Source organism: Peromyscus leucopus, chromosome 17 (assembly GCF_004664715.2).
Source record: "Peromyscus leucopus breed LL Stock chromosome 17, UCI_PerLeu_2.1, whole genome shotgun sequence".
Taxonomy (NCBI): Eukaryota; Metazoa; Chordata; class Mammalia; order Rodentia; family Cricetidae; genus Peromyscus; species Peromyscus leucopus.
This window is the reverse complement of record NC_051077.1, coordinates 25,382,081-25,398,529: the sequence shown is the minus strand read 5'-3', so window position 1 is coordinate 25,398,529 and position 16,449 is coordinate 25,382,081. Positions and strand designations below refer to the sequence as shown.

Sequence of the window (16,449 nt, the reverse complement as noted above, 5' to 3'; positions counted from 1 at the left end):
TCGCCTGGGAGGGAATTGGGTAAGGAAAATATTTCAGTATGTTCCTATATAATAATTTATTTCTATTTCTTGAGATGGGGGTGAACACAAAAAGTATAAAAATGAGCTCAATTTAGAAAGTAAGATCCAAAGTAATTCAGAGTTGGCAGTAATGCAATTTAAACTAAAGATGACAAATGCCTATCACTTTTTCAGAGAATCTCCCATATGCCTCCTTAACGTCTATTCCTTCAGCCCAGACAGCTGGGTGCAAGACCACATGGTCCTAATCTTTAGTCATGGTGATTAGGCTAGGGTAGGTAATTCACCCATCTCTGCTAGAGATTTGTACATAACTCGAGACTCTAAGTACTCTGCACCAGCTGCTGTGAGCAGTAATGGTTGATGGGTTACTAAGAAAGAAGTGCTGGTGATGTAGGTCAGTTCTCGAGTGCTTGCTGAGCACACGGAAAGCCGCGGGTCTGATCCCAGCAATCCAAACACATCAGTCAGACTCAGCAGTGGGAACGGCCAGCCTGAGAAGAAGAGCTGTCTTGGTTCCTGAGTGGCTTCCAGTGTTTCCTCTCTCAGTAACTGGGCTGTACCTTCTTCCTTTGGGCTCTGTAAAGTATCTTGGTATTTTCCTTCAACAACAACCTTGTATTTAAGGTTGCTGGGATATGTGGTGGTTTGAATGAGAAATGTCCTCCATAGGCTTGGGTATCTGAACACTTGGAGCTGTTTCAGGAGTTGGTGCAGCCTTGCTAATATATCACTATGGGTGGGCTTTGAGAGTTGGTAGTTTCCCTGTACTAAAAATTTGCTGCTTCGTGTTGTGGTTGAAGATGTGAACTCTCAGCTCCCTGCTCCAGCTTGTCTAATGCTATGCCTCCCCCATCATTATGGCTTCTCCCTTAGGAACCATAAACACAAATAAACTCTTTCCCTCTAAAACTTGTCTTGGCCATGGTATTTTATCACACCAATAGAATTAATACAGGGCAGGATTTTCTTTTGTAAACAAAACATTCCTATAACAAACAGGAGAAAGGAAAGAGCTGGAGGGCTCCAAGAGCATAGATGAGAAGATGGTGGCAGAAAGAGGAACATGACAGGTAAGCTAACCTTAGGGGGAAATGCAAACTTTCCTTAAGGACTCGGCCACACTGAGAAACTACTGAAAGGTTTCTACTGGCTGTAGGCTCCCTTACACAGCGGTGTGTTTAATATCAGCACTTTGTACCATACAACAACTGTAATGACAGTGTGAACAGGCACTGTGAAGAACTACACTAGCTGGAATGCCATTTACCTATAGAGGAGCATGAAATTGGCTGTGCATTGCAATCACCTGGTGAAGCTTCTCTTCTTTAGCTCTTCTACAGTGGCAAATCTAGAAGACAAATCATTTAAAATACCAATCACTTTTCCAACTACTTCCTACATTATGACAGAATTCCACATAAGAATATTTTAATTTGTTACCATTCCTTTAAGTTTTTAACATTTAAAGTAGCTAATAATTCCTCAGAATTTAGGAATCCAGAAAAACATTGAGCTTTGTTTGAAAACAATCTTTGACCACAAACTTCCCTAATGTTAATTTCAAATGCCTGTGCTTTAAAAGCACAGAACTAAACCCTGCTCTTGTTAATCGTGGGAGATTAACAAACAAAAACTTCAATGTAGCTATACAGAATAGAATGGGTCAGAAACCAAATTCTTACTAATATTGTAAACACAGGCAAGTTACTAACCATCTCTGAATTTCAACTATCTCTCATGAAAAATAAAGGTAATTGAATAAAATTTGCCCTGTCTGCTTTAACAGGGTACACACACACAAGCATACACTCACAAAAACACCCCCCATGCGCAAACATTTCATAAAACTTAATAAATAACAAACAAATATGATTGTTTCAGAGATAGTGGGTAAATATTTAGGACTACATGAACTAGTATGATTATTAAGCAGATTTTTTTTCCTTGAATACAAGGGAAACACCAGAATAGAAGCTGTTCTATTTTTATTATTATTTTTTTTAATCTCTATAGGTTATTCTGTATTTAAGCAACTTACAAAACAGGTTGTTTTTCAAGAGACTATTAAAGCTGTTAAGCTGATCAAACTAAGCTGGTTTACCAGCTCCTACACAATGATACAGACACTATCATTAAATTCCTTGGTCGTGTACTCCTAACTAACAGGTTTAAAGCAACAGTAGCAGACTACTATCCTTCCCCAAAGAAGCTTTTCAGAGTCCGCTCAATACTCAACATTCCGGCTTGGTTATGTGCTATTTTACCCGTGAACATACTTAAAACATTTGATATTATGTTGTCACTCATCCTCAACTGAAGAGTATTACATACTGTTCTCTTTTCCTTGAAGCTACTGAGAAAATCATCGATTTCAGTTTTTCCCTCCAAGAAATCTTCAGCAATATTATCGGACTCTTCCTCAGCTTCATGTGCAGCTACTTTCAATCTTGCCTGTAGGGCACTTGCACTACAACTCTGTGAACAAACAAACAAAAAAATCAAGCACTGCATTAGTCTCTAATTCTCAAACTATGGAGAAGGAAAATGAGGCAGAGATATAGAAAGCAATATTCACATTGGATATTTGGATGGCTACTGCCTTAGTTAGGGTTTCTATTGCTGTGCTGGAACACCAAGACAAAAAAAAAAAAAAAAATTTGAGAAGAAAATGTTTATTTGGCTTATACTCCCACATCACTATTCATCATTGGAAAAAGTCAGGACAGGAACTCAAGCAGGGAAGGAACCTTGAGGCAGGAGCTGATGCAGAGGCCATGGAGGGTGCTGCTTACTGGCTTGCTCTCATGGCTTGCTCAGTCCGCTTTCTCATGGCACCCAGGACCACCAGCCCATTAGAGCCAGCACCCACGATGGGCTGGGCCCCTTCCCATCAATCAATAATTAAGAAAATGTACTGCAGGTTTGAGTACAGCCCAATCTTACAGACACATTTTCTCAACAGGGGATCTCTCCTCTCTGATAAATATAATATAGCTTTTGTCAAGATGACATATAATTAGCAAGTATAGATACTAAACACAAAAGACACCAAATCATGAGCTATAAGCTATTAAACGAGAAACTGATAAACCATTATTCTATCCTGGATAATTTGGAATTAAATCATTGTGAGAATACCTACTCAGATCACCCAATGATTCCATTCCCTTGTATTCCTGTTCTTGTCTATCCTAGTGAGTACACGGCTATAGACAGTAACTTATTTCTAAAGAACCAAATGTGACAGAGGGGAAGGGAGTGACTGTAACTATAGAAGCAGACAATGTGCACACACACACACACAAAAACCCTGAGGATAAGTAAGTGGTCATAGCTTACAAGATTTAATACTGTTATGATGACAATGCTAACCAAAGATCTACACAATCAATGCAGTTTCATAAATTTCAAGAGCCTTTCATTAGAAAAAGTATCCTAATATTCACACAACATCTCACTAGACTCTGAATAGCCAAGAGATCTTGAAAAGGAATGATGCTGAAGCATTTATATTTGCTGATTTAAAAACTTATTATTTGAGGATTAAAAAGATGTCTCAGTGGTTAAGAGCATTTGCTATCCTTTTAGAAGACCTGAGTGAGTCTCAGCACCCACAATGTGGCTAACAAGGATTAACTCCAGTTTCAAAGGATCTGACCTCCTTCCAGGCTCTTCTGGCACTGCATGCTCATGGCTCACAGACATTTAAGAAGGCAAAACACCCATATATATATATATATAATATACATATATTAAAAATTCTTAGGGGTGGTGGCACATGCCTTTAATCTCAGCAACGGGAGACAAAGGCAGACAGACAGATCTCTGTGAGTTTGAGGCTAACCTATTCTACATAATGAGTTCCAGGGCAGCTGAGGCTATGTAAAGATCCTGTTTAAATAAACAAACAAACAAAGGTTAAAAACCCCACAAACGTATTACTAAACTTGGATTAACAAAACAAACAGTAGCACCCATCCTTCTCTAGGGTCCAACTGGTGAATCTCCCATCCATAAACATTGACACACACACTTCCCCAGGAGCCAGATCAAGACAAGGTCCCACATCCGGTGTCCTAGTTCAAACACCTCATTGCCCCTGAACCCACCTCTAGATTTCCAACAAGACCATCCCCCCAGTGACCTGCTATGAACCCTCATTCTACCTCTCCACCCTGCCAGATCCCCCACATCCTTTTCCAGGCTCTAGCCTGGTTAGTCTGTATGTTAACACCCCACCCCACCACCACCACCACCACCACCACCACATACTAGACAACTTGCTAGGATTAGCCCAGGACCTACATCCAGTGTCCAGGCATACATAGTCTGTCCAGCCCTGTCCATGCCTTTAATCCCAGCACTTGGGAGGCAGGTAGAGGCAAGTGGATCTCTGTGAGTTCGAGGCCAGCCTGGGCTACAAAGCGAGTTCCAGGAAAGGTGCAAAGCTACACTGAGAAACCCTGTCTCGGAAAAACAAAACAAAAAGAAAAAAAAGGAAAGAAAGAAAAGAAAAACACTGAAAAAGATTAAAGCTGAAATCAAATGGAATAAAATACCCAATGACTAGAAAAATCAAAGGAACATCTTAAAACTAGAATCAAGGAGAAGACAGAATATCAGGACCTGTGCTGACTAGTTTTATGTCACCTTAACACAAGCTAGAGTTACCTGAGAGGAAGAAGCCTGGATTAAGGAAATGCTTCCATATGATCTGGCTAGAGGCAAACCTATGGAGCATTTTCCTCATTAGTAATTGATGGGGAAGGACCCAGCCCATTGTTGGTGGTACCATCTACAATTAAAAGACACAGGCTTTTTGATTGAGTGGATCAGGAAACAAAATCCATCTACCTGTTGTCTACGAGAAACACACCTCAGCTTTAGAAAGGCACATTCTCAGGGTAAAAGGATAAACAAAACCACTCCAGGTAAATGGAATCAGGAAGCAAGCAGGCATCTCTATCCCAACATTTGACAAAATATTACAACTAATCACAAGAGATAAGGAAGGACACTTCATTCTACTCAAGAGAACAGTTAACTAAGAAGATATTTGTATCCTAAACACATATGCACCAAACTTTGGAGCAGCAATTTCATTAAGAATGTACTCCTGGATTTAAAGACACAAATTGCAATTAATCTATTATTAATAGGTGGTTCAATACTCCACTTTCTCCAAACAAACAGGCCATCTGGACAAAAATAAATAAAGACACAAAAACCTAAGATTTAATTGACCTCGTCCATCAAATGGGACTGAACAGACGGCTACAGAATGTATCACCCGGCCACCAGAGAACACAGGTGCTACTCAGCTGCACAGGGAGGCTTATCTACAGTGAACCTCATCCTAAAGACTGAAATCTCTCTTTGTATCTTATCTGAATACAATGCTATAAAACTGGAAATGGACAGCAAATAAATCTCTAGTATATACACAAACCCCTAGAAATTAAACAACTCATTACTGAATGATGAATGGGTCAAAGAAGAAATCAAGAAAGAAAGAAAAAAAAATTCCTGGAACTCAATGAAAATGAAGAGACAATACAACAAAACACATTGAAAGCTGTCCTACAAGGGAAATTTACAGCTTTAAGAGGCCACACTAAAATATCAGGAGTGCAAATAAAAGACTTGATATAAATCAAAATTTTGTAAAACCAAGACCAAACCAAATTCAAACCTAGATGATAGCAAGAAATAATAAAAATGAGAGCACGAATCAATGAATGGAAACAAAGAAAACAATGCAAAGAATCAACAAATGTAAGAGTTGATTCTTTGAGAAGATAAACAAGACTGACAGGCCCTTGGCCCACTATACAACAAAGAAAGAGGACACAAATTAACAAAATCATCAATGAATATGGAAACATTGGAACAGACACCAAAGAAATTAAAAATATTATCAGGGAATACTTTTAAAAACCTGTATGTACTCTATTAAGCTAGAACAAAACAAATGGCTGAATTTCTAGATTCAGACAAACCACCAAAATTAAACCAAGAAGTCTACAAAAAAAAAAAAAAAAAGTAATAAAAACCCTACCAGCTAAAGAAGTCCAGGGTCAGATGGGTTCCCAGCAGAATTCTACGAGACATTTGAAGACCTACTGCTAATCTTTCCTTATTCAAAGAATGAAACAGAAGGAGCACTCACTCTAATATGCCTTCATAATAAAAGTCCTAGAGAATGTAGGGCTAGAAGGAGCATACGGCAACACAATAAAAGCTACATACCAGAAACTCACAGTATCATTCGAAAGAGAGAAAAGCTTCAAGCAACCCCACTGAATTCAGGAACAAGACAGATGTCCATTGGTCCTATTCCTTTTTAATATTAGGCTAGAAATTCTAGCTAGAACAGTGTAAGTCAAGAGAAGGAAATTAAAGGGATACAAATATTGAAAGAAGTCACACTATCTCTATTTGCAGATAACATGATACTACACTTTAGAGATAACAAAAACTCTATCAAAAAAACTTCTGGAAATGATAAACTTAGAAACATGGCAGGATACTGAATTAACTTGTACAAATCAGTAGCTTTTCTATACACTATCAACAAACATACAGAGAAAGAGATCATGGGCATGCTCCAATTCATAGTAGCCTCAAAAAAAAAATAAATATCTAGAAACAAAACAAAACAGAACAAAAAACCCTAACCAATGAAAACATTAAACCTCCAAGGAAAGAGACAGAAAAAGACACTAGAAAATGGAAATATATCCCATGCTCATGGATTGGTAGAATTATGAAAATTATGACCATTTTGCCAAAAGCTATTTAGAGATTCAATGCAATCCCAATAAAAATCCCTATTTATTCTTCACAGGCGCTGGGCGATGGTGGCGCACGCCTTTAATCCCAGCAGTTGGGAGGCAGAGGCAGGTGGATCTCTGTGAGTTTGAGGCCAGCCTGGCTACCAAGTGAGTCCCAGGAATGGTGCAAAGCTACACAGAGAAACCCTGTCTCAAAAAACCAAAAAAAAAAACAAAAAAAAAGTTATTCTTCACAGGTATAGAAAAAAGCTAACCTAAGATTCATATAGAACTACAAAAGATCCTAGACAATGAAAAACAATCCTGAGCAAAAAAAAGCACAATGCTGGATGGATTCTCATTCCAGATCTTAAGATACAGTACACAGAGCCATGGTAATAAAAACATGATATTGGCACAAAAGCAGACACATGGACCAACAGAACAAAATCCAAGATGCAAACATGTACATGTAACAAGGCTACCAAAAATACAAGCTGGAGAAAGGAGAGCATCTTCAACAAACAGTGTGGGGAAAACTGGATGCTCACATGCAAAAGAATGAAATTAGACCAATAACTGTCACCTTGCACTAAAATTGACTCTAAATGGATCAATGACCTAAAACTGAAACTGGAAACACTAACACTGCCATAAGAAAACAGAGGCAGAGCCCCACATAATCGGTGTAGGAAAGAACTTTCTGAATAGGACTCTATTTGCCCAAGAATTAAGACCAACAACTTGACGAGTGGGACATCACAAAATTAAAAAGCTTCTTTTCTTTTTTTGTTTTGTTTTGTTTTTCTGAGACAGAGTTTCTCTGCGTAGCTTTGCACCTCACTCTGTAGCCCAGGCTGGCCTCAAATTCACAGAGATTCGCCTGCCTCTGCCTGCCTCCCGAGTGCTGGTATTAAAGGCGTGCACCACCACTGCCAGGCACACAAAATTAAAAAGCTTCTGCATAGCTAAAGAAACAATCAGCTGGGTAAAGAGAAAGCCCACAGAATGAGAGAAAAATCTTTGCCAGCTGTACTTCTCACATAAAGAGCTCAAAAATGAAAGAGTCAAAAACAAACAAGTGACCCATTCAATAAATTGGCCTGGGACCTGAACAGAGTTCTCCAAAGAAGAAAAAGAAATGTCTAGGAAAAATTTACTCTAATTGGATTATAGACCTAAATGAAGAAACTGAAACTATTTTTAATAGCCATTCTAGAGTGTTGTGGGTAGTACATTATTGAGGTACTGTTACAGGTACATACAACAAATAAACATTTCCTTATCACCCACATGCTACCTATTTTTATAAGTGTGACATGTTTTGTTTGAGAAAAAAATCTAGAATTTAATACAGTTTAATAATATCTTTCCATTACTTATTCATTAAATATATATTTGTTAGCAACTATGCGCCAGGCATTGGAGCACACACTGCTTAAGATGGAGACAGGTAATCAGAAGTCTACTGATTTGATTTTCATACTTTAAGCATGCTTCAGAGAATTCACCATCACTAGAGAATCTTTATTGAGCACATTTCCAGGAACGCAGGAAGTGAAATGTTTCTTTGTTTTATATTTTTAAGTATTTCAAGAATCATCTCAAGGCGGGAGGTGGTGATGCACACCTTTAATCCCAGGACTCAGGAGGCAGAGACAAGTGGGTCTCTGAGTTCAAGACCAGCCTAGTCTACAAAGCAAGCTCCATGACAGCCATGGCTACACAGAGAAACCCTATCTGGGGGGAGGGAGATCACTTCAAACAATTCTTACATATATGTCACGAGTAAGAAAAGGTGTTAAAGCAAAACTGTGTTGGTGATGGGGTTGCAAGTGCATCTTTACAAAGGCTCAGTAAGTGTTCTACTTCTTAGCTCAAAAGCAGAGTTCCTTATGAGACATTTGGTTTTCCTTGGCTGGGTTTCCTAGTTTCTCATTTGTTCTTTACTATCCACTGGCAATATCTGTGTTGTCCATGTTATACATATGTTCTTTAAAATAAAAAAAAAAAAAAACCTTCACTTTCCAATTTTATTTTAGTACATATAAATTTTAAATTTACATATTTAAATGTGTTAAATGTGAACATTTTCTCCTCTATGATTTGCTTTTTCCAATTGGAAAACTGGGCTTTTCACATAAAAATCGTTTTAAAAAACTTCTAGGAATTAACTGGTTATTATACTTTCTACTGAAACTCTATGTGTAGTATCTTTCTACACACTGTATGATATGACCTTTATGAGGGTTGATATAAAGAATCAAGACTATTTCTGACTGGACACTAAACCGATAAACAATTACATAATTTGTTGAATCCTGAAGTTTTTCCAGTTATTACTCACATACATGAACCTATTTTTGAACTGCAACCTGTTCCACACAACTATTTTTCATCTTCCTACCAAACTACTACATCATTTTAAATGAAGTTACATAGTATATTTTGATATACAAGAAGACAGGTTTTTCTCATTCCTTTTTTTTTTTTTTGTTCAACTCCTTCCTGATTCAGACTTTTTTAAAAAGTCTGTCAAAAATTTTAAAAACATATTTGGGAGACTGATTGGAAATATTAGATTTTTAAGTCATATTAAGAATCAAATCAAATACTCTTTCAGTCCATTGATATTTTATGCTGTTCTAACTAGAGAATAGAAGTATTCTTTTATGTCAATTAGCAGTTTTCCTAACTTATGTCAGGGGGTTCTAAAAACTTTACAGTTCTTCTATTGTAAATGGCGGTTTTTCTGTTTGTCCATACTTCATTCTGCAACATTAATTGCGGAAATGTAAGAGAAAAGTTTTCTCATTTCTCTAACATTCTGCTTATTTTCTGGTAACAACTGTTTACTTCTTCTTTCACAGTGTGAGTCGTCCTCCCTTGACTTATTACAGTGTTGAGTACTTCCCAAGCAATGACAGACAATAGATAGGGTGTTTCTAACATACACTGATTAAGTGTGATGGTCACTGGTGCATTCTAGTGGTTATTTAAATTAAAAGAATACTACGTTGTGGGGGCCCACAGAGGCTCACTAGTAAGACCTTACTCAAAAACAGCTTGCTTTACCCAGAAGGGTAGCATAATGGGATGATTTGGCCATGGGTGTGGTTACCAGGTGTTTTGAAGGGTCTATACTTGGCTGTACAGTGTCCTTTGATCTTGACAGGAGGGGAACTTCTGCCTCTACCCTTGGTAGTATATAAATAGCCCATTAGAATAAAGGACGAGGCGAGTGGGTATTGACCCAGGGCCCTTCCGAGGCTTTCCTGTGTCTCTGTTTTTCTTATCTTCTCCTTCTGCCTTTCTATCTATGCTGTGGGATGTCGTTCTGTACACTATGAATATGTGTTACTCTGATTGGTTAATAAGTAAAGCTGCATTGGCCTATGATAGGGCAGGATGGAGCCAGGCAGGATTCCAAGAGACATAATGAGAGGAGAAAGGAGAGCAAGGGACACCAAAGCGCCGTCCAAGGACAACATGTAATGGGACACAGGTAAAGTCACGGGACATGTGATACATAGATTAATAGTTTGTAGTGGGTTAAGTTATAAGAGCTAGCTAGTGAGAAGCCTAAGCCACAGGCCATATAATTTGCAAGTAATATTAAAGCCTCTGAGTGATTATTTTATAAGTGCCTGCAGGACTGCAAAGCCAGATAGGCCTGAAGAAACTTAGGGCTACATATTTAATACTTCCTCATTCCTCTCGCATCCCCCAAGAACCCTCAGACAAGTCGGAGCTGGACTCCGACACTATGCATTTGTAGTTAGTAAGAGCTAGTATAAAAGAATGATGTCGACTGCTGTGAAAACTCCTGTGTGCTGGCTGAGTGTTTCAGGCATTCAGGAAGGGAAAGACGGCTTAAGTTGAACTCCCAACTCTAATATTTCCTATCATATGACCTCAAGGAATCTATTTAACCTCTCTGTGTTTCAATTTCCTTACCTGAAAAATAGAAATATGACTAGGTAATAGTTTCCTCATAAAGTCTGGGGTAATATTGAGTAAATATGTGTAAATTACTTCAGTACCAGAAATATATTACCTATTCAATGTAAACCTTTATTATATTAATTTTATTTTATAGGATGTTATGCAAAGCTCATTATAAATTTTTGCTCTCCTTTGTCTCTTTTTGGCTGTTTTATATTACATTGGCTTTACTTTTCAAAATTCAATTTTAAGGGAAATAGATTATTATTAACTACAATGTTTCTTACTGGAATGAGCTACAAAAATTACATCTACTTATAGCCCTTGCAGGTTTCAGCTTTATAAAGTCAGGTGGTCATAACTGTCTCTGAGGAAGTGAAAGCAGCAAAGTGACCAAGCCTCCGCCGACTAGCAGCCCCCTGAGGAAGAGAGATAAGCAGTCAGTCATACCTCACTGAGTTCATGCTGTCTTTGCATCTTCTTTTCAAAGGTAGATTTCATTTGGATAAGTAATTCATACTAAAAGAAAACATAAGATTGCTGTTTCATCAGATGTTTGAACTGTAAAAATGTCTTAAAAATGACTAGTAACTCACCTTATCTAAAACAGTTTGCCTTTTGGTTTCCAAAGTGTGCTCCAAAAGGAGATTATTTCCTGTAAGATAAATCTCTGGCTTATTTCCCAGCACAGATCACAGTTTTCTCAGGACTTGTGAATTAAAGCAAATGGAAACATACTTGCTAAGTCCTCGATACTTTTTACTAGGTCTTCCTTGTCAGTAATAATTTGCTTTAGTTGAGGCAACATTAGGAACTGTTCTAGTAACACCTCCTCTTGTTCATTCATGTCTGTGAGCTGCGAGACACTAAAGACAAAAGAAAAAGCAAACTGTTAATAAATACCAGTCATCTAGTTGTTCTCCATGGTAACAAATGTTTAGTTTTCCAATCTGACTTGTGTGATGGCTAGTTTTATGGGACACAAGCTCGAGTCATCCGAGGAGGAAAGCTCAACTGAGAAAATGCCTTTGTGAGACTGCTCTGCATGGAAGCCTGGAAGGCATTGTCTTAACTAGTGATTGACATGGGAGGTCCAGCCCATTGCAGTGCTTAAAAAAAAAAAAAAGGAAACCGAACAAGCCCTGGAGAGCAAGTCTGATTCATGTCCACAGTTACCCAACAGAGCTGGGCAGAGCAGCATGAGAAACAAGAGAGTCAGAACCACGGGGAGGATTAGGAATATGGAGGTCGATCACACTCTGTTTTTTCTTTCTGTAGTGTTGATGTTTTCATAAGTTTTTATAGTAGGTCAACTTTTAAAAAGGAGAAAAGACAGTATTTTAAAAATAGTCTTATTTCTTGGCAGTTGAGCATTATAATGTATATCAAACCCCATAAAATATATGTAATATGTCTTTTCTGTCTTGGGACTTGCATTCTTTAAAAATTATTTCTGATGTTTACCCATAAATTAAAATACAGGATCAAATAATGTCAAAGTTTGTTTTTTAAAATTACAGAATTGTTTACAAACTTTAATCTGTATAATTCTTAATTGCATTCAATGGTCTTACTAATAGTAGCCTCATGGATATTATAAATCCTTAGTGGGGTACATGGGATACCCCACTAAATAGAGGGACCAAAAATTGCTTTATTTGCAGTACATCTTATGTTACATGAAAAATAGTACCTTAAACTTGAATCCTGCCACCTTATCTGCTATAAATTTGAGTAAAAATTTAGCTCTAAAACTAGTTTGCCAAACATAGTATCACAACTTTAGTCTACTCATCTATACACATTAATCTACTAAAGGAAAAATGAAAGATCTATTTTGAAATTATCAGAATCTAATATATTCACAAATAATTCTCAAAGACTGCAAGCTACAGTGAAGGAAAAGAACTTTTGTTATCTTTGTAATTATTACATCATTCTTGGCATCTAGAGCAATCCCTAGATCTAAACAAGTCATGTTACAATTTATCACCCTAAAGCTGATTTATACCACTTACCCACTAAGACAACCAAAGTAAAGGAACAGTGAAAAAATTTTAAATCATTTTACTTAAATTTGAATATGAAACTATAAATAAAATAGACAAGACCATCTTTACTCTCCAGGTTTTTTACCTTAGTTCTGAAAGTTCTGGAAATGCATCAGGGATATCCGGCATCTTATAACCAAAACCATTTTGGTTAATCTAAAGAAGAGTTTTGAAGAATATTAAATCTCAGCTATACTTTGGATTGGTCCCATTTATCTTATATAAACTTTAAAGTACTGTATGGATTAGTGCTTTCATATCACCACCTCATCTTTGCCCTTCACATGCACATATATATCCTTTACATCCATCTGGTAATGCACTTTTACTTGTCCTACTTGATTTTGTCACTACAGAATCTTACCATATAGCTCAGCCTGACCTTGAACTCACTAACTAGTCCAGGCTAGTCTGGAACTCATCTTCCTGCCTTCTCTTCCCGAGGGCTGAGATGCATACATGCCTCCACCCTCAATGTACTGTTATACATAGGAGTTTGCATTGTTTTGATTGGGAGGGGTATGGGCCTTAGAAGAGCCTGCATTAGGCTGTGTGGAAGTGTATGACTATAAAATATATCTCTTGAGAGCATCTATAACAGGTGTAGAGAATTATCTGTGGATTTCATAAACATAAATGAAGATACTTCTTTCAAGTAAAGACATGAAGCATCAATTAGTAAACTGCCAGCACTCTGAGTAGTTACATATTTAAGTTAAATAAGAGAGTAGGGTCGATAAAGAACACAGTACCAATTTGAGTATTTATGAGGTTTATGCATTAGAACACCCCAAATTTTTCCCCAAAATTTTTTAGATATTAATTACAGCTTGTTGCCAGTTATGGTGGGGTATGCCTTTAATCCCAGCACTCAGGAGGCAGAGGCAGGCAGATCTCAGTGAGTTCAAGGCCAGTTTGGTCTACATAGTGAGTTCCAGGAAAGCCAGAGCTACCTAGTGAGACCCTATCTCAAAAAACCAAATAAATGATAGTTTGTTCATAATCGTTATTAAAACAATGATGAAAAATTTTGGAAAAACAAAATCCATTCAGGTCTGTATTTTTAAAATTCTAAACTGTAAAATCAGTAATGTTGAACATAATGTATATGCATACACATATTTATATATACTTGTGTTTGTGTGTATGCATGTGAGTACAGGTATAGGTGTGTGTGTGTGTGTGTGAAGGCCAGAGATCAACATTAGGTGTCTTTCTCAATCAGTTCTCTACCCTTTTTTTTTTTTTGGCGCCAGGTTTGGGGAGGGCGTACCAGCAGGAACTCATTATGTGGCCGGTCTGGATGGCCAGCAAACCCCAGGAAATCTTGTGTCTAACTCTCCAGTATTGGGATTACAGGCATGGATTATTATGCCTGGATTTTTATGGTATATGATGGGGAACTGAACTCAGTTCCTTGTGACTACACAGGCCTTTAATGCCTGAACCATTATTCCAGCCTCCAAATCTACAGAAATACTGTATGCACAAAATATTGGTCTCTTTTTCTATAATATTTTTACATGACAACAGGTACCAGTGTCACTTATGAACATATAATTTTTAAGCCAATAAAATGCTGAAAAACTTCAGCATGCTCCAATAGGCCCTCTTTAATTTGACACCTGCCTCTCCTACATAATCACGTCCTGTGCCTTGTCCAATATACCCTACATGACAGATAGAGAGAGCTATTACAGGCAACTTTACTTCCATGCCACCTGGCATATAGTGCAAGGCCTCTGTCAATGTGACCAATTACCTAGTCCTTTACGTACCCTCTTGTTATCCTCAATATTTTAAAACCATCCTTTAGAAATCTGGCCTCAGGCACAAATGCATCCATCCATTTATCTGCCTCATTTTCCCTGAGCATCGACTATGCGCACAGTCTGAAGCACTGGGTAAAGTCAAAACTGGAATGATATTATCTCCCTACTACTGCTACTTGGTCTCAGGGGGCAATGAACTCAGCTGTCTCCACATCTAGACTCTCTATGTCTAGAAGCTCTATATTTGCAATTCTTTATTGGTTACCTTTTTGAGTTGTCTGAGATGACAAGTATGATTTAAAAATCTTTGTTTCATGCCTATCTCAGTAGATGGACATACTAAATGCCCGCTAACTGAAAACCTACTTCACAGGTACAGAACACAGACTCCACAAGATACCAACCTGTGCTGAAGATTCTGTCGTGGGAACAGGTAGTGGCAGACTGGAAAGGATGCCAAATGAAGGAGCCACTGGCTTGGCTGTGGTATAACTTGTGGTTGAAGAAGAAACAGTGTCAGCTACAGACAAAGATGTGATACTCCTGTTAGCTTCTTGTGGAGGATACGGAGGAAGAAATGGAAAACCTTGAGAAGGGTAAGGAGGCATCCCACCTGGATTACTATATAGGCTGAAGAAAGAAAGAGAAGATCATTAGGTAGGATATTAGGATTTAAATTTTCTCTAAATCATTTTAAATTCAATCCCATGCATTTCCACATTTGGAAATTTCTTTTGGCAAGTGATTTTATAATTAAATTGTATAAATTATAAACTATAAGTACCTGAAAAATAAAGTATGGTTTCTATAAAAAGAAAGAATGCTATAAAAGCAAACAATCCAATTGCTCTCTGTAAAAGTTATATATGTCATATAGAGTTTTCAGTTTTCCAATGGCATCATTTAGTTTTGTTTCTTTATATAGAGCATTTTATCTAGAGTATTTATGCAAGTGGATGTTGCTAAGTGGCTTTTGATGTTGGGCAAAATCTACCTTGAAGTTGAGACTTTTTCTAGAGATTTTGAAAGAAAAATTATATACATGAGCTACTAAAATGTTTAAAACATTATAAGCAGTTCATATAAAAACACAAATGTATATTTTAAAGAGTAGCAAATCATTACTTAGTTGGGACTTAATCAGAAAGTAATTTAGCAATATTTATTTTAACAAGATGTTTTAAAATGAACCTCTTTCCTCCCATAAAAGTGAGAAGAAGCCAGCTTCAATGGCCCACACCTTTAATCCCAGTACTAGGGAGATAAAAACAAGCAAATGTCTATGAGTTCAAGGCCATCCTGTCTGCCAAGAGTTGTAGACCACAGGGCTACATAGGGAGACCTTGTCTCAAAAAACAAACGAACAAAAAATTGTGGAGAAATCAAATTATAAAACAATCAGGAGTACTTCAGGAATAAATGAACACTGAAAATTCATCTAAATGCAAACATTTCAGTTAAAAATCAATCAATCAATCAGTCATTCTCATATAAAAGAAAAGAGACTTACAGGTATATTTTGTAGATAATACTAAATATTAACTGCTAAACTATTTCATTTTATACTGGTATATTTTTGTAGAACTGTTATAATTTCTTTTAATGATAGAAATTAACCTGAGTTGGACATTTATTAGAAGAAAATATCCATTATGGATTTTGAAGTATTCCCTAGTAACACTAAAAGCTTACATTTTCCATTAAAAGCATGGGAAATATGCAAGAATAGAAAGAAAATAATCCAAAAAAGGAAAATAAAGAGATATTACCTCTCCCACATAGCAAAATAAATTATAGGACCTTAATTAGTAATTAAAAAATTAAAGCATGCCATTGGTGAATGGCTAGGAAGATTTTGAAATAAATATAAAATATACGAAAAAA

The 16,449-nt window shown here is 37.1% G+C and overlaps 1 protein-coding gene across 2 annotated transcripts in view; it reads right to left on the bottom strand.

Annotated features, from left to right (window-relative positions):
* The window catches only part of Vps37a (VPS37A subunit of ESCRT-I), a 43,683-nt gene that overhangs the window by 4,109 nt on the left and 23,125 nt on the right, over positions 1-16,449 (bottom strand). The window contains exons 5-11 of one of the 2 annotated variants that reach the window (XM_028872356.2): positions 14,970-15,195; positions 12,879-12,949; positions 11,481-11,608; positions 11,339-11,397; positions 11,193-11,261; positions 2,356-2,499; positions 1,292-1,372 (exon numbers count right to left, since the gene is read on the bottom strand). In XM_028872356.2, coding sequence (XP_028728189.1) covers positions 1,292-1,372; positions 2,356-2,499; positions 11,193-11,261; positions 11,339-11,397; positions 11,481-11,608; positions 12,879-12,949; positions 14,970-15,195 — 778 coding nt within the window. The remainder of the gene's footprint in view (positions 1-1,291; positions 1,373-2,355; positions 2,500-11,192; positions 11,262-11,338; positions 11,398-11,480; positions 11,609-12,878; positions 12,950-14,969; positions 15,196-16,449) is intronic. The other variant, XM_028872357.2, reaches the window with a different exon arrangement.